Source organism: Populus alba, chromosome 6, assembly GCF_005239225.2.
Source record: "Populus alba chromosome 6, ASM523922v2, whole genome shotgun sequence".
Lineage (NCBI taxonomy): Eukaryota > Viridiplantae > Streptophyta > Magnoliopsida > Malpighiales > Salicaceae > Populus > Populus alba.
Genome location: NC_133289.1, coordinates 22191634 through 22209912, shown reverse-complemented (window position 1 = coordinate 22209912; position 18279 = coordinate 22191634). Strand labels below are relative to the sequence as shown.

Here is an 18279-nt window from a genome sequence, read left to right as displayed (position 1 = left end):
AGCTCGGTCACTTGCTGCTTTCACATATTCAAAGTTCTGTCTTCACCATGCAATATTCTTTGATTGTTGTTGTAGTTGCGATTGTTGTTGTTGTAGTTGCGATTGTAAATTGTGAAGTTAAGCAATTTCCAGACTCCAGACTTTGCTATTGTTTCTCTGATAAAGGGGAAGAGTGCGTTTTGTGATTCAAAGGTTGCACGAGTGCTGTCTGGCGAGGACCGCCTCCTCACGCCTCCAAGGGTTTTTTTTTCCATTAGTTTTTGTGGAAAGTCGTTGTTGATCCGTCCCATTCTATGGTCGCTTGATGCTCGGATCAGGATAATTTTGATTTGAAACTTTTGTACTTCTTCCACGAACATCAATGAGGATTTTGTATGCCTGCTGTAAGTCTGATTGGATCAATAATCTCTGTTCTTATGTTGTTGACTGTGTTTTGATCCCATTGTTTGACAAGTTCATTGCCATTAAGGACAGTACATGCCCATATGCTTGACGTGAAATCGCTAATGAGACTACTTTCCTGCTTTTATTTCTGTTTCCATCTTGCTTCTCTGATGGACATTAGGCTGGTTAGTAAGTCGAATCTTATTGCCTTCAACCACTAACCTCAGCCAGACTTTCAATTTAAATAAAGCAAACACAAAAACCGGAAATTGGGATGGTTATTTTGATCCAATTTGCTGTTATTGCTAGTTTTTACTCAAGGAAAATTGAATTTAAAGTGTAACTAAAAAAGTGTTGTGGTAGCTTTGGAAGATCATTTGTAGCATATCAAGATGTTTTCAATGCACTCCCAATATCCCATAGAATAAAAAACTAGTTAATCCTGAAAGGTGCAATTCAACTGATTAGATTAGATTTTATGTTTGCTTTTTAGGTGTCACTAGTTTAAGTTTTACAAATCTCAAGGTCACCAGAGGCTTACATAGTCGTTGACTTCAGGGTCCTTGCGATTAGTTGAGGTATGCGCAAGCTAATCGGACACCCATGTTAATAATAAAAAAAAAACTAGTTAATGGACTCATGTTCTATAGTGGATTGGATTAATTATTATTATTTTTTAAAATATAAAAATAAATGTTAAAAAGTACAAAGATTTTTTTGATTGTTATCAAAGCTAATGAAGCGATGAAGCGGGTTAATTTTGAAACCTTTCAATTTAGCTCCCAGTCTAACTCGAGTTTTCAATTAAACTTTGTGAGAGCTAGCCTGACTTAAATGAAATTGATTTTATAGGTTCAAATGTAACTTTGATGATAAGTAAAAAAACATGACTTAGTTTTTTTTTTTAAAAATTCATTCAATACAATAATTTTTTAAAAAATATTGAGACAATGACATATTGGTTCAATCATAGTCCCCTTGTAACCCGGGTCATGGATCTATTGGGTTTAATAATTTTTTTCCAAAAACTATTTTTATTTTATTTTATGACAAAAATAGAAGCTCATAAAATCGAACAACGACATGAAAAATAAACACTTATTTGAAACAATAATAATTTTATAAAAAGCAAACAAAAATAAATTATGCAGTTTATTTTTTAACCAATTCAATATTAAAGGATGAAATAAAAAAATATTTAAAAACAATTAAAGGATAAAAAAAAACATATTCTGTCAGTGTGTAAATTCATCAAATCTAAAAATCAGATAACTTGAGCTAGCACATCAAACCTATAAATTGAGTTATGTACTTTACTGATATTATATTTAATATAATTAATTATGAACTAGAATCGAAAAAATAACACACAACATAGTTGTCAGAACTTATTCAAGACCAGACTTTGGTTATTATCAAAGTTATTGTATAATTGGGTTAATCATTTTATGTAAAATAATATTATTTTACTTTTTTAAGAAATTTATTGGACCTACTCGATTAGATTTTATCCAGGTTAATTGGATTACTAGTGAATCTAGTGATCATCTGGATATGATCGGATTAATTAAATAACCAAGTTGATTTTAATGAATCAGATAGAATTTAATAACAACCCAGCTAAAACAAACAAAACAATAGCAAAATAGGATTGAAAAGAAAAAAAATGAATAAAAGAAAGATGAGGGTTATAGTGTTAGGAGACCTGGTGGTTGTCCAAACTCCAAAGACGGCTGTTAGCGTGGTGGGCCCAGCTTTCTATGATTTCATCTGCAACATTTTTACACACAATAAAAGGGTGGATTATGAGAATTTCAGATATCTTGAAATGGGCATAAAAATATTTTCTACTATATTGGAATATTTGGAGAAAACTCCTCCACGTTTAATTAAATATTCCAAAAAAACCATTTTTACAACTAAAACGACCTCGTTTTTTTAAAAATTATTTATTTTGGTTAAAAATAAAATAATTTCTGAAATATTTCTCTATCTTGGATAACATTTAAAAATCTTATGACAAAAAAATACAGATTAAACGAAAATTGCGACTCGTGAACAGAGAGAGAGAGAAAGAAAAAAAAAACCATAAAATTGCATTTAATTGCATATACACGTGTTGTGGGCCAAGACTGTTATTCGCTATATCGGACCTAATTCCCATCCCTATCTGGCCCATTAAGACCAAAACCCACGAATTTTAAATTTAAATCCGCAAAAACTCTCAACGGCCATAGAAACCAGCGACCAAAGCGTCTCTCTCGGCTATTTTCCCTCCACTAATTTCCCTCCACTAATTTTCTCTTATGTTTTCCCATCACCAATTTCCATTTCTAGGGTTTCTCTTCTTCAAATTCTCTCACATTCTTGCGACGCTGCGGTTTCAATCAATCATCCCTTCTTGCTTAATCATCCAGTGCCGTTTTACGATCATAAAAAGAAAATGACGAAGAAAAACAAAGAAGAGGAGAGAGTTGGGAAGATAATTCGCGGTCTTCTTAAAATCCCTGAGAATATTCGTTGCGTTAATTGCAATAGCTTGGTAATTTCCCTCCTCTCTAATTGAAATCGTCTTTTTATTTATTTATTTGTTTGTTTTTTCTTTTTTTAGGGACCACAATATGTCTGCACAACTTTCTTCACCTTTGTTTGCAAAAATTGTAGTGGAATTCAGTAAGTATATTTTGATTTTGCTTTTTTTTAAAAAAAAAAAATCTTTTTCTTAATTTTTTAATGTATTGAATTTTGTGTTATTTAAGTATGAGATATGAATTAATTTTGATTAATTTTTCTAGTCGGGAATTTACTCATAGAGTTAAATCAATTTCGATGGCGAAATTTAACGCGGAAGAAGTTAGTGCTCTTCAAACCGGAGGGAATGAGGTTGTGCATCAAATTGAATACTACTTGATAGCTAACGATCTCAGTAAATTTTGCTAATTTTTTTCTCTCTGTTTTTTGATAGAGAGCGAGACAAATTTTTTTGAAGGAATGGAATCCGCAGCGCAATCAGCTTCCTGATAGCAGGTGGTTATGGCGATATGCTTATGTTTAAGAGAAATGCTAGGCTTGTTTACGAGTGACATGATTGTGTGATCCTTATTGTGGAAGGAAAGGACAAGATTGCACATTCATGGGTGTGACTGTGCTTGGAAAAGGAATTCTTTTTTTTTTTGGTAGCGGGGAATTTTTTAGTAATGTGTTCTGATAATTTAACTTTTTGCTTCTAGTAATCAACAAAAGGTTCGAGATTTTATCAAGCATGTTTATGTGGATAGAAGATACACTGGTGAGAAAAGTCATGAGAAACTCCCACGGCTGAGATTGGTAAATCTCTCTAAATATAGATACTGATTACAGAAAAAAACAATTTCTTGTTTTGCAAAATTTTGGTCAATGTTTTTCGGAATGTATGTTAAAAACAGTGAATTGAATAATTTGGACCACATGAACTGGAATCTTGGGAATAGCAGCAAGTCTGGAGTGTGATCCAATTAAATTTACTGTAATTTGTTAAAGGTTCTTCTTGTTATTATGCAGAATGACAAGGAGGACTCTGGTGAGAACAGGTGGGCTATTTTATATTCTGGTGGATCTAGAAGTCCAAACTATGAAGATAGACATGGGCGGAGTGACAGATCTGGTTTTAGTGGAAGAGCTGATGACAAGACAATAAAATATTATTATGATGAAAGAAGAAGTCCTCGTTATTCCCAAGAAAATTCAAGATATGGAGGTTTTATGAGAAGTCCTGTTCGCTTTGAGGTTGTTGATGACAGGTTTCGAGATGATGGAATACGAAGTAGCAGGCAGTCTGGTGTCCACCCGTTTGCTCACAGAGAATCCAGGTTTGGGAACAAGTTATCTGACATTCAAAAGGACATGCATCAGTCAGGGTCCCATGCCCCTGTGGTACGCCCTCTCAAACATATTCTAGGGAAAAATGTTCCACCTCTACAGGTTGGTGAGCATTCTAAAGCACCGAACAGGAAGGGTGCAGATGGTTCTGCGCACAATCAGGTGTGTTAATTTCTAAAGTGATCCGGTAACTATAGAATGGCTGAGTATGCTTGCTTTATGTACCAAAATCTTTATTAAACCATTCCAGTCAATTCTTGGGAGGAATAAGGTAAGGTGGCATATACAACATGCAAGCTGCACTGGCAGAACTTGTTGAGATGAAATATGCAGCGTTGCAATTGTTGTTATACTGTCATCATTTAACTTATATGGATTCTCTCAACTTCTCTATCGAAGGTTTATTTCCAAAGACAAATAATGCTGGTGAAATGATCATGAAATTCCACATGCTCTAGAAAGAATTATAAATCAAAATTCGTGCATAAGTTTAAGTTTTACAAACTTGTATTTTGTAATTTCAGCAAATCACCATTTGATATTTACAGTCAGTTCTTGCAGACTATGTACTTTCCAGTCCTACGAAATTCATAGCATTCCTCATTGCAGATGCCCCCTTCTTCTGGCCCCATGGAGTCTGCTGATGGGAATCCTGTGCAACAGAAAAGTCACAATTCAGAAAGCTCGGTTGATTTAAATTCCAATTCCATGTCCTCTGATGCTACCGCCGCACCTCCTGCACAGGAGAATCTTCTGTCCAGTGAAGGTGGCAACTGGTCCTCACATGACTCATCTGGAAAGAAGAACGCGCTTCCAGCCCCAAAACAAAATACTTTGGAATTTTTACTGATGGAGTTAGTTCCCCCAGTTATTCCTTCTGACAATACTTCTGAAATACCAACTAATGATAATCCATCATCAGCTGCATCTGGAGAAAATATAATCATGAGTAGTGGTGCTTCAGCAGCTGGGCCTTCGGGGCAGATGTTAACATTACAAAGTAGTGCTGTTGCTTCTGCAATTGCATCTGGAGGGAACATGCCTGCTGCAAGTGTTTCACAAACTGTACCTGTGGAGCAGATGTCAACACTGCCCTGGAGCGCTGGTGCTTCTTCAGCTGTGTCTGGAGGCACCATGCCTGTGGGAAGTATTTCACCAGCTGCACCTGTGATGCAGACATCAACTGCATCTGGGATTAGCCCAGCTGTGCGTGTTGAGGAGATATTAACACTAGTTGATGCTTTTGATGCATCCACAATACCTTCAAATAATTCTTTGCCAGCACAACCTTCTAATGGAGTTCCTCCACAAGCTGCACTTGATAACAGTGGTGACTCAACTTTCGAGGTTCTTGACGGGCAACAGATATCCACCATGCAGCAACAACAGCCTGCTGATAGAAGCTCTACTGGACAACAGACTACTAATACACCAGCTGGAGTGGTAAATGATCAGGTTAGTTTTGGACTTGATCTTGAGTTTCAGGAGTTTGAGGAACATCTAGAGCCATGTTATTCCTGAGTTCCAAAGTTTTTTTCCTTTTTCATCTTCTTCCTGTTTTTTTTTTTTTTTTTAAAATGTATTCAAAAGATATAAAACTGTTCTGGAGTATCCACTGATGAGCTTCTGTCTCAAATATGTGAACTGCAACTGCACCTTTGTCCCCACAGGCTAACCTCTGATGATCATTTTCCATATCCATGGTTCAATGAAATAACGACTCCAAAATTTGGCTCAGATAGTTGATAATTAATACGAGTGCAATTAAAATGGTTGTCGTGTTTTATTTTTTCTCTATTCATTTTATTGTTTTAAGTTTGTTAATGGTAATGTCAAGTATATTTATTTTTACTTTTTTGCTTATTCTTCAAATTTTCAGCTGTGGACTTCAACAAATGTTCATATTTCTCAGGGATCTCCAGATTTCCTTGGTGAATACCTTTCTCAAGATGTCTCAAAACCAGCCCAAGAATCCAATTCCAAAGCTCAATCCCAGCCTCTTCCATCAGAAACAAAATCTAGTGGAAGAAAGGAACTTCCAGCGGTGATTGCCTTGCCTTGCATGGTGTCAGTATGTCCTGTTTCTCAAATTCTTCTAATGGTATGTATTAAATTTTCTGCAGGACCTTTTTACTGGAACTTATTCACCAGCTCCAGACCCAATACCAGGTTGTCAAATTTGTCCACCTTATGGCATGAGATTCAACAAGCAGTACTATCTTCATGCAACGGTATGTTATTCGCCAAATCATAATTGTATTGAATTTGATTTTGCCTAAGTGGAACATATAGATGCTGATGACCTTTATTGGGTTCTCTTAAAGCCTGTGCCAGCATTTCCCAACATAGCAAAATCAACAAACCCATTTGATCTTAACGGTGACACCACTTCGGTACAACCCCTACCAGTACGTACAACACTCAAACTGATATTTATCATGCTTTACCGTTTCTTATCCTACCCTTTCTCTTTTCTGCTATGTTTATATTTAGCTCTTGCTATCTTGCATACCTTTATAAGATCAAACTGCGGTTATATAGGCCTGTATAAGTTCTTCTCCAATCTCCATGACTTGGACATATTATGTGTCTTTGTACACTTTCGATGTGTATCTAACTCACACCATGGGCAAGTAATGGGGTCGATTTTTTCTTTGATTAGCATTAAAACAAGCTTGCAGATTGAAAAATATGGTTCAAGAAGCTAACGGAAACGCAATTAAATTTCACAAGTCGTGAGTCAAACAATGAAGTTGTATATCCTAATATTACTTCTCCTTGTTCGATCATGATGAATTCACCAATACTTATAACATATACAAGAAGCAATTTGCATAGAATAATATTTGTAGCCGCGCTATGAACCTGGATGTGTTTTATCATCAACATCAAGGTCTTTTGCAAGGTTAGAAAGCATTTCTACCGCCAGCAATGTTTTTGTTCTTGCTCACAGCTGTTACAGAGCCTTTTTTGTTTCTCCTGAGCTCAAATTTGTAATGAAAGCATAAGCCTCTTGTGAAAATTTCTAAAAATACACTCTTTTGATGTAGTTTCCTTCCATGGGAAATTTGCATGGTACTCTCCCAGTGCATACTTCTGCAATGCCTCCGCATTCCCTGTCCTTTGCATCAGCCATGCCTTATGGTAAATTCACTTGTGCGTATCTTCGATTACTGATAAGTAACACCCATCTGGTGCTCATATTCGATTGCTATATCTTAGGTGGAAACATGGGACAACAAGCATACACGAATTTGCCTCATTCCAGGTAACATTCTCTGATCTCCTCGGTCTTGTCATTTTCTTTCAAAACACTCTGTTTTCACCATTTGGTTATCTTTATTATTCAGCTCACCAGATATCACCATGTCATTTGGTTTCATTTGCTTATTGGCTCTTGAAGAACTAACTTCCTAAATGACTGGTAGGATGGGAGGGGGAGAGTCAAAAGTCAGTGAGAAACAGGATTCATAAACTGTTTCAAAGTTTAATGGTCTTTATAAAGCACGATGATGTTATTCAAAAGATTGTCCTACCAGGCACCCTCTTCATTGAAAATATGGGGTGGCCATGGCAATCACATATGCATTTTCCACATCAAAGACATCCAAAACAGTATTTTGGTGATGCATAGATAACAAGCATAATGCTTTGTCTGCTCTCTTTATACATGCATGATTGAGTTCTACTCCAAATGATGATAAATCCTCTCACATGGAATAGAAATAATTCATGCTCTATTGAATATTGTTTCAGACCACATGGGCCTTGCGACTTTGGCAGTGAGGGAGTTCCTTTTGGGTCCTTGAATATGGCTCAACAACCAACCGGTGGATACTTGCTCCCAACCTCCCCAAGTTCTCTTCGTTTAAAGGGAGGAAATCCATTTGGATAGAAAAGGTTCAAAGTTTGAAAGTTTTCAGGACAAAAATCTATCTTCCTTGCTGTTGAAGATAAAATGGGAACAAACTGGCTGAATGACATCGTCTTCTGCACCTCTGGCCAAGAGGATGATCATAAACAGCTACAAAAGAGCATAGAACTGACCATTTTGGACTAAGGTACACTTCCAGAATCATGTATTTATCTGTAGTCATCACCATTAACCGATCTCTTGTTTCATTTCTGCTCACCAGGTGAATGCTGCCGTCTCCTAGAATTTGATGATATGGTTTATATAATCTACTGAAGCGAGCTCGTTTCAGATATTCGTTAATTAAGAAATACAACCAAGGAAAAACATGAAATCGTAGGAGTTCCTGCAATCTACTTCTAATTAGAGAGTGTCATTTAAGTTATCTATAACACAAGGAGTTAGAAGCCTCTTTCAGCCTGTGATTGTCATAGGATTCGTTGAAGACAAACGTAAAGCAGCCATCAATCGCATTTTGGCTATAATGGCAAGGATCTAACAAATGTGAAGAAGAATGTCTTAGTGGCTATGTTCTAACAAGTATTTGATGCGGAACATCTTGTGTTATTTGAAGTTAGAAAGTAAAAGGTAGAATACGAGTGAAAAGGTATAACTGATAGTAAAGCCTTAATCCCAAACTAGTCAGGGATCTAATCTTCTTAGTAGCACGAGCATAGCAATCCCTCATAGAAAGGGGTATTTTTGCTTAGTAGCACAATGTTTTTTAAAAAATACTAAATTAACATAGTTTGAAAAAAATAATAATAATAATAACATAACATTGTTTATATATGTTGCAATAGAAAATCTCCACATTCAATCTTGTTATTTTAAAAATACAATATTTCAAAAAAATTATGAGATGAGATGCACAAATTATGATGAGACGAGAACATGGAAAGAAAAAAAAGAGATTTTAGAGGCACATCAAAACTTTAATTATGACATTATTAATGTCATCGAAAAGATCTGAACGAGATGAATTCAATGACATCAAGAAATGTTATTATCAATGAGTCGAGTGGGTCACATTTGTTGTCCATAGATAACGGGTGGCTTACTTGCCTTTAGCACCACCCAACATCTTTGATCGATAAATGTGGTCTATTATGTTCATCTTTGATCATCTTTTTTTATGTTATTGGATTCGTCTTTATTAAAATCTTTATAATAATATTGGTGGTATCATAATCAGAACTTTATTATGTCTTTGAGGTCTTTTTCTTTTTATTTTTTTTTATCTCTCCTCTCTCTTCATAAATTACAATTGGGAAAGATTTTTTTTAAAAAAAAAAAAAAAGAGATCCAAAAATATGTCGAAGCTCCGATTACGACACTAGCCAATATCATCAGAATGATTTCAACAAGATAAATTCAATGCCACCAAGAAGGACACTGATGATGATGGGAACGTGACACCCCATTGTTAAGAGTGTGTATTCTTTGGGCAACAAGTGTGGCACACACCAATCATCATTGATGATTTTTTTTTATGTTGATAGATTTATCTCGTCAAGATTTTGTCAAGATTTTTTTAATAATATTGATAGTGTTATAATTTTTTTTTCTCTTATCTCCTCCCGTCTCTTTGTAACTTATTTTATAAATTTTTTTTGAATGTCACTTTTTTGAATAACATGTTTGAATGCCTTGTTTTTTAATTGCAACATGTATTATGTTGCCAGTTTTTTTTTTTTAAAAAAAAAACAATTCTTTTTTTTATATATATAAAAAAAAATCCATAGAAAGCGAAGTGCTGCATTGGACGAACAACAGTTCATATGAGCATCACAAAGGAATCCTCCTTTGTCTCCATGTCTGGTGATATGTGCTTTTCGTTTTCTGTCTTGGAAACTAATTGTGGATGGGTATATTAGGAAGCAGATCTGCACTGTCTGATGCCCCAAACTTGTCACTTCTTGTGAAGATTCTAGTGATTGAGATCTTTGATGGTACATCGATCAGGTTGTTCGGAGTGATTCTCAGAATTATTTTTGTCAGCTAAAGCAACCTGGCCTGCAAAATCAGTGTAACTTGTTTTTCTTATCAGAATGCAGAAATCCAGTTCTGATGGAATCCAATACACGTCGTGTAACCTAAATGAACTTCGTATTTTATTCAATCAATGGTAGGAGGCTTATAGAAACTTGAGTGGAAATGTAATGCTGACTCTTCTAGTCTTAAATCTTTCTCGATTTGAGAAATAACTTTGATGGAAGGCTCAAAGCACCATTGCCAGTCAGGAAGTGTGTTTAACATTCAACATGGCATTGCTATAATCTCTTGAACCCCAGACCTCCTTGTTTGTTTTTTATTAATATATAATAATTCCAGCAAAAAAACTGGATTTAACTTGAGGGAGATAAAGAAAGAGTGGAAGCAGAAGATCACCAAGATTTTTCTGCTGCAGAGGATGAGGTTTGTCGAGGAGCAAAACATCAATCTAATGACAAAGGAACACAAGCATATAAAGACATGTTTTTCTGTTGAAGCTCTTCGCATTCTTCCGCACTTGCTGTCTTCGGATCAATTCAGGAAAAACCGAACCGAATCAAACCGACAATATATGTAAACTCAGTATAAATCCTGAAATTAAACCCGAGTCCCTCTCTCCCTTGTCTCTTTTACACACAGCCCTCTGCCCCTCTCTTCGCAGCCGCTCCCCCTGCTCCCAGCATCTCCTCTCTTCACCATCTCCCTCAGCCTTGAGCCTCAACAGCACCTTCATCCAATCACCATCTCCCTCAACCGCTTGAGTCATATTCTTTATCATGTCGCTGCGTCCCTTCTGAGTCACAGAGTTTATCTGTATATACATTTCAAGTAATAAGTCCATTTTTTCTTTTAGAATATGTCCAAATTCAAATGAACTGTGGAGTGCTATTAAGTAGAATATGAAAAATATCAGAAATGGGATAAGTAGTAAAGCCCTTTCCCGACTAGCTCATAAAGCGCGTTGTGAGCTTCAGTACTTAGATCAAAGTATAAGAATTTCACAAGATCTGGTGACTTGGGCTTTGGAGGAGTCCGTTCTAGATCATTGAATATGACTCGAAAACCAATCAGCAGATACTCGCTCCCCAGCTCCCCAAGTTCGCTTCCTTAAAGAGGAGGAAATCCATTTGGATAGATAAAAGGTTCGTAATTCAGTTATAGCCTCTTGAAGTTTTCAGGACAAAAATCTACCTTCATCCCCTTGAAGAGATTGGTAACTGACCATTTAGGACGAAGTCAGATAGCTGCAATCATGGCATTTATCCATAGTCATCGTTATTGATATCTCTCTGTTTCTTTTCTGATTACCAGGTGAATGTTGTCATATCTTACAGGTTGATGTTATGGTTCATATACTCCACTGGACCAGGCTCCTTTCAGATGTTCGTAATTAAGAAATACAGTGAAGAAAAAAACATGAAATCGTAATAGTTCCTGTATTCACTTAGAGAATGTCGTGTGAGATCTAGAACACAAGGAGTTGGAAGCTTCTTTCAGCTTGTGCTTGTCCTAAAATCTGGTGGAAGACAAATGCGCAGCAGGCATCAATCACAGTTTGGCTATAATGGCAAGGATCTAACAAATGTGCACAAGAATGACTCAGTGAACCATTTGGCTATTTTCCAACAGACATCCAATGCATAACATCTATGTGCATTATTTCAATTTGACAGTAAGTACTGCAATACAAGAGAGTACAAAGGTATTACTGATAATTCATAAAATAAAAGATATTGACATAGCAATATCCGAAAGCATAGGTAGGAGAACTAACACTCCAATCAACAACAATCTCAAACTAGTTGGGAGACTAATACCCAATACATTTTTAATTATTCACAAAACTCACTCACGGATCTTGAGATTTCCATGGAATTCCATTACACTATACTGTTGAGCATGGTTGGTCGTTATGCCAGTTTCTCACTTTAAGAAGCAGATGCACAGCAATCCCACAAAAAAAGCCAAGTGCTGCACTTGAACCTGTTATTGAAACCGCAGAGCACATAAGCATCACAAAGGCTTCCTCCTTCGTATTCATGTCTCTTGAGGCCATAGCCAACTCAATTCCAGCAAACAATAGCAACACCCCCAAGACTCCAACAGGGAATTGGTTCAAAACCATCACTAAAGAACTTCCTAAAACCAAACCCAAAACCAATTTGGCTGCTCCAAGTAGTGCCACACAACCTCCACTCCTACCTCCAAACTTGTACTGCCCAGCCAGTCCTCCTGCACCATGGCAACATGGCATGGCACCAAACCAACATCCCACTAAATTCATCAGCCCTACAGACACTGAAACCGAGGATGCCGAGAAATCCTTTCCTGGAAACAGATCAGATGACAAGTTGCACACAGCAATAACAGAATTTAGTACTGATAGAGGGAGCTGAGGAATTGTACCCTTGACAAACCCTTCTTTCCAAGCATGCTTAGAAATTTTCACAGCCTCAATAGAAGATGGTCCAAACTTAAAATCATGCACCACTCCAGGCCTTCTTATAAATGCCAAAATCACACCCAACAAGAAAACCATAAAAGCAGAAGGAAGTGAGGCTACTATTTGCCTCAGCCCACTCTTCCTAGGCCTTTCTCTACCACCCAAATTAATGTCATCACCCTCTCTTTCACTACCCTCCTCACCAGCGCCATTAACAACAATAATAAAACAAGCACAAACAATAGCCAGAACCAAACCATCTAGCCCTAACCAGTGCCTATCACCACCAGACTTTGACTTAGAAAAATCTTGTACTTTCCTAATATACTTCACAGCAGACATGGCAAATGATAACCCTTGAGACAGCTGAATTCCCCTAACAACAGATAATGGAATCAACTTATAAACAAGCTGCATCAAACCTGTAACACCTAAAAGTAACAGAATCCCACCAGTACATATCCCTGCTGCCATAATTTCGGGCACGCCAAATTCTGCACTATTTGATATAGCCACAGCTGCTATCGATTTCATTGGCTGGACTGGCATTGGAACACCATAGATTGCCCCAGTAAGAATGTTGTAAATGCCAGTGAATATTAATGTTGTCCCTAAATTAAGGTCAACGGATAATGTTAAGGCCAGTACTATTGGTATGTACGTACCTAGATCCCCCATGGCACCATTAAGTTCTGCCAATTTGGATCGAAAGACAAGGTTGTCTCTCACTTTGTGGACTATATTTGATGGAAACCTTGATCTGGGTGCTTGAGTTGGTGTATCACGAAGAGGTATTTGGTAATTTGGGGACTCCATTGTTGTTTCTTGTGTATTTGCAAGGTCTCGGTATTGAAATCTGGCTTTTCGTTTTGATATTGGTTAATGGCGGCTATAAAGCAATTGCATTATCTGAGGGACCTTCGGTAGTCTTTGGTTATATTTACGTGTACGTGTGGTTGAGAGAAAAATATATTTAATAGAAAAGGACAAAAATAAGAATATAAAAATATATTTGCTTTTAGAATAATTATGAATATAACTTTTTACTTTTCGAATGGGAGTTGTCAAGAGGATATATCTATAAAAATAATATTTTTTATTTTTAAAATATTTTTATAAAAAATTTCAAATTTCAAATTAATTAGTTATGACTTAAAAAGATAAAATAATTATTATTATAATTTTAAAATTCAACTGAAAGATTAATTCAGGATAAAATGTAAATCACTAGAAAAATGCTAAAATCACATGTTAGAATGCCTCAAGTCAATATAAGAAATAAAAATATTTTTTATTATAATTTAAAATTTTGGTTCAGGAGTCAAGTCGGCGAGGTCTGGATCACGAATGAAATTGACCATTAACTCATGTAACCATAAAAATAAAAGAGGTGATTATTGTCATAATTTTAATACTCGACTCGGCGATTGACCTGAAATAAGGTCCAGGTCACATGTTAAGAGAATCAACATAAAATAAAAGTTGTTATTATTATAATTTTAAAACTTAATTCGGAGTTCAACCCATGACAAGGCCCGAATCATGAATCAGAAGGGTCAACTTGGGTAGATACAAGTTAATGTAACGATAAAAATTATTTTTATCATAGTTTTAAAAACCAAAATAAAGGCTACCTGGAACAAGACCCAACTCACAAGCCAGGAGGGTCGACATGAGTTGACTGAGTCAACGTATAGATAAAAATGGTTATTATTATTGTTTTAAAACACAACTAGGGAATCGACATAAGATAAGGTTTAGGTCATGAGTTAGGAGGATCAACCCGGTGAACCTAATTTTTTATTTAAAAAATTTAATCACAACAACCTTGTCTTGACCAAAAAAAAATTTAAAAAAATTAATATGTTTTTTACTCGTGTTATGTCATGGGTTGATTTGGATTTTTTATTTGGTCATGTCAGGTCAAGTCAATTTTTTCTCTATTAAACTCAAATTGGTTCAAAGCCCAAGTTAACCTATCAAGTCAGTCCTAATTTTATAACTAGGGTTATTATAATATTATTAATTTTAACACTCAATATAAAATAAAGTAAAAAAATCTAATTATTTTTATATAAATGTAAATTTGAGAACAATATATGTTAAGGGTAAAATAGATTTTTTTTATATTTTATTATGTCTTGTCCACTATAACTAAATATGATACACAGACAATCACTTTATCTTATATATCACTACGAAATATAATTTTGTCTTCATTTTCTTTTTTATTTTGTCTTTCATGTATTCATGTCTTTATCATTATCTTTTCTATCACTGAATAACAATAAAATATTATATTAAAATCTTGATTAGTCATTAATAAAAGAGAAATATCTTTCACTGCTAATTGAAGGTCTAAATATATTTTTTTATCATCTACAATTCCTTTAACTATATCAATTTCTTTATCAAACATTTATGATTGTCATATATTTTTTTAATTTTAATTTTTGATATCAGCACATCAAAATCTAAAAAAAATCTAAAAAAGCATAATTCGATTAATGCATTTGGTTTATGACACAAAATCAAACACGTCTATTTGGTTTAATTTGTATTTATTATAGCTGTGAAAATCGACCCGATGGTTGACCTGAGACAAAGCTCAGCTTACGGGTCTAGAAGGTTTACCTAAAAGATTGTTTTTAAAATGATCAAGACAACATTGTTTTGACAAAAAAAAGTCGATGGGTTAGTGACAATTTTGCTTTAGTCAACCAAGTTTTCTTTCATTTTTTATTTTTTTTTTCTTTAACCAAGAACGGTCTTAACCCCAAGTCAATTGGATTGTGGGTTGGCTTACCGGGAAAATCATGGTTTTACAATAGTGGTCCTTGTACCATGTTGATCATTACTAGTTTGTTTCCTCGCGCTACGTTACAAGATGGAGCATTTTGTTTTCTCAATGCAAAAAAGGTGTTATCATTGTTAAAGTGTATATGTGTATTCAATAAAATAAATCAAACATTATATATGCTAATAAATAATAACAAATATATTTACCCCAACCAAAGATCAAGTCGAGAAGCTGAGATACACATGTTATTTCTTAGAAAAAATGGGTTGAATATTTATTTTAGTTTGAAATTAGATTTCTAAAGTTGTAGTTGGCTTGAATCAATAAAATAAGATTTTATTTTTTTTCAAATCAAGCATCAACTAAAAAAAACATGAAAAAAAGAAGAAGAAGAAGAAGAAAGAGGCCAGGTATTGTCAGGCTTAGCAAACCAAACCCAAGTGCCTAACCCATTTCGAGAAAGGCACATGCGCGGGCCTACAAAGGCAAGCTTGCATTCCTAGACCCATAACTTTTTTTTATTTGGAAACGAGGTAGATGACATGTCATCCGACCCAAAAATCTTTGAAAAAACAATAAAGTAGGTGATGCATCGCCTGCTTTCCCCTGATTTCAGCAATAACGATGGTCGAAAAATCAAGTTTTATGGTTTTTTGACCTAGAAACTTATTTTTAACTCATTTTTTTCACCTAAAACACCTATAAAACACTCTTTACACCTTGATAACCCCATATATGTCAAATAAATCAAAAACCAATTTATAAACTCAAAATCAACCCATAATAATAAAAAAACTTAGATCTATCATTTTTTTACTATAAAACTCCTCTTGTAGAATGGAACTTATTGATACCAATATCGATAATTTTCGTGGGCTAAATCGATGTCAACTGAGATTTTCTCTCTCTATCATTAGAATGGTGGCGTTTTATCTCTTCTCTCAAACCATAAACTAAGATTTAAGAAAAACAAAGTTTTGTATCACAATTGAAAATTTAAAACATTGAGGGAATGAAAAGTTATAATTTAAAAAGTAACAGGAGCTAAGTGAATTTTTTAACTGGGTTAGCAAGTCAGCTTGATATTTTGACTAGGTCAACCTATTTTTTTTATTTTTAACACGAATCAATTTAGATTCTAGGGTAGCTGAGTTCTAGATTGACCTGAGAAGCTTTTTTTTTTTTTTATCTTTATATTTTCTTAGCTTAATATGTTGCTAGATTAAACAAATAACAAATTGTGGTTATTTTAAGACATGTGATAACAAAGCTAACCGGAATATTAAAATAGTGGTGATTTATTAATTATTTAATTAAGATGCTGAGCTAAGAAAATATAATATAATTAATAAACATAAAAGATCGAAACAATAATATATGAATAGATTAAATCAAATTAATATAGTAAAAAGATAATTTGATAAATTCTAGAAAAGAAATCAAATGAATATACAATATTGAGACATGAATGACCAATGCTTTAACCCAATCTCAAAATATCTCAAAGATGCTCTAAATCTTGCTACTAAAGAAAGGTTCATTAATATAAGTAGTTTTCAAAGAAATTAGTGATTTTTTTTTATTAATGTGATGTAAGATGTATTTTAAAAGTATTTTTTAGTTAAATAATATGTTTAATTGAAAGTTAAGTTTTGATCGAGTAATCAAATTAACAGAGTTTCATCATGAAAACTACTTCATATTATTAGTTAAATAATATCTCAAATACGCTGTAAATCTCGCTATTTGGTGCCATTTATCAACTTAATTAATAGAGGTCCGTCGTGGAAGGTTTATAATCGCTTTTAATTTACAGTGGAGGGTTTAATTTGGAACAATATATTATAGAGGGGTCAATTTGACTATAGGTGAAAATAAGAGGAGGAAACAAGGGAGGAAGATGCCTTAAGTCACTACGAGCGGCATCTTTCTCTCACTTTTTAACGGCCACTCGTGATGCTAAAGGCCGCTGTTGCATTTCCGGTATTTGACTTTCCTTACAGTTCAGCTTTTACTAGTATAGCCTATAAAACAGCACATTAGAGATGACCACTGCAGCCTTGCAATTATAAACAATGGAGTCCTCCGGCAACCAAATACCTCTTCAAAACATCCAAGCTAAAGCAAGTCAATTCAAGATTTTGATCAGATTAACCTATTTTTTTCAAACACAAATTATTTTAATTTTTAAATTAGCCAGTCTTAGATCAAACTGCGAGACCAAACTGAATTTCACAAAGATGTTTTAATCTTACTGCTAAAGTAATGCTGGTTAAAAGCAAGCCACTTTTAAGGAAATTAAATGTTGTGATTATTTTTCAAAGTATTTTTTATTAATAAATATATCAAGATAATTTTTTTTTAAAAAAAATTATTTTTAACAATAATGCATCAAAATAATATAAAAATATCAAAAAAAATATTAATTTAAAATAAAAAAATTAATATTTTTAAAACATAAAAATAAAAGACATGGCTGTGTTAATTGTCAAATTGGAAACAAAAATGACGACTCAAGACATATTTTTCAAGGAACTCCATCAATGTCAGAGAAGAAGAGGCGGTCCTAGCTGGGGAGGGTTTTATCTGCGAGAACGAATCAACCAAGTTCTACATTGGACAGATGTATGGTGACTGCACTGATGTGATTTTTTTAAGCAAATATCAAATATATCAAAAATCATCTAAGATATTGTCAGTTTTACATTTAAATTATTTTTATAACAATTTTATTAATAAACTACTCTAATTTTTTAATTAAAATATTATGTTAGAATCATTTAGCAAAAATATGTCGTTTCTAGTATATTTGGATGGAATTATAGATTAAAAGCCTTTAAAATATATAAAATTCCTTAGTTATTTACAATGAAGGGTTTAATTTAA

General features: G+C 34.3%; 2 protein-coding genes across 4 annotated transcripts; one reads left to right on the top strand and one right to left on the bottom strand.

The window, feature by feature from the left end:
• The first annotated feature begins 2637 nt into the window (after positions 1–2637).
• Positions 2638–9735, top strand: LOC118053508 (uncharacterized). Of its 3 annotated transcripts, XR_012170140.1 has the most exons (13): positions 2638–2926; positions 2996–3057; positions 3180–3267; positions 3350–3411; positions 3615–4404; positions 4852–5697; positions 6122–6286; positions 6366–6473; positions 6567–6650; positions 7293–7386; positions 7465–7510; positions 7999–8303; positions 8379–9735. XR_012170140.1 is itself a non-coding variant. In XM_073409926.1 (12 exons), the coding sequence occupies exons 5-12, from the start codon at positions 3919–3921 to the stop codon at positions 8135–8137; spliced, it is 1935 nt and encodes a 644-aa protein (XP_073266027.1). In that variant the 5' UTR covers positions 2638–2926; positions 2996–3057; positions 3180–3267; positions 3350–3411; positions 3615–3918; the 3' UTR covers positions 8138–8362. The 3 variants fall into 3 exon arrangements, 2 of the variants coding, with proteins under 2 accessions (XP_073266027.1, XP_073266026.1); XM_073409926.1 differs by lacking the exon at positions 8379–9735 and having other exon boundaries at positions 6155–6286; positions 7999–8362; XM_073409925.1 differs by lacking the exon at positions 8379–9735 and having other exon boundaries at positions 7999–8362.
• A 2052-nt stretch (positions 9736–11787) lies between these two features.
• Positions 11788–13508, bottom strand: LOC118053454 (molybdate transporter 1). Its single transcript, XM_035064707.2, has one exon. It carries the CDS (start codon positions 13407–13409, stop codon positions 12036–12038), a length of 1374 nt encoding a protein of 457 aa, XP_034920598.1. The 5' UTR covers positions 13410–13508; the 3' UTR covers positions 11788–12035.
• Positions 13509–18279: the final 4771 nt, after the last annotated feature.

Coding starts and splice junctions, on each gene's coding strand:
- LOC118053508 (XM_073409925.1), top strand. CDS start 3,919: ATGCAGAATGACAAGGAGGACTCTGGTGAGAACAGGTGGGCTATTTTA. Junction 6,287..6,365: donor GAAGAAAGGAACTTCCAGCG/GTGATTGCCTTG, acceptor AATTTTCTGCAG/GACCTTTTTACTGGAACTTA. Junction 7,511..7,998: donor ACGAATTTGCCTCATTCCAG/GTAACATTCTCT, acceptor ATATTGTTTCAG/ACCACATGGGCCTTGCGACT.
- LOC118053454 (XM_035064707.2), bottom strand. CDS start 13,409: ATGGAGTCCCCAAATTACCAAATACCTCTTCGTGATACACCAACTCAA.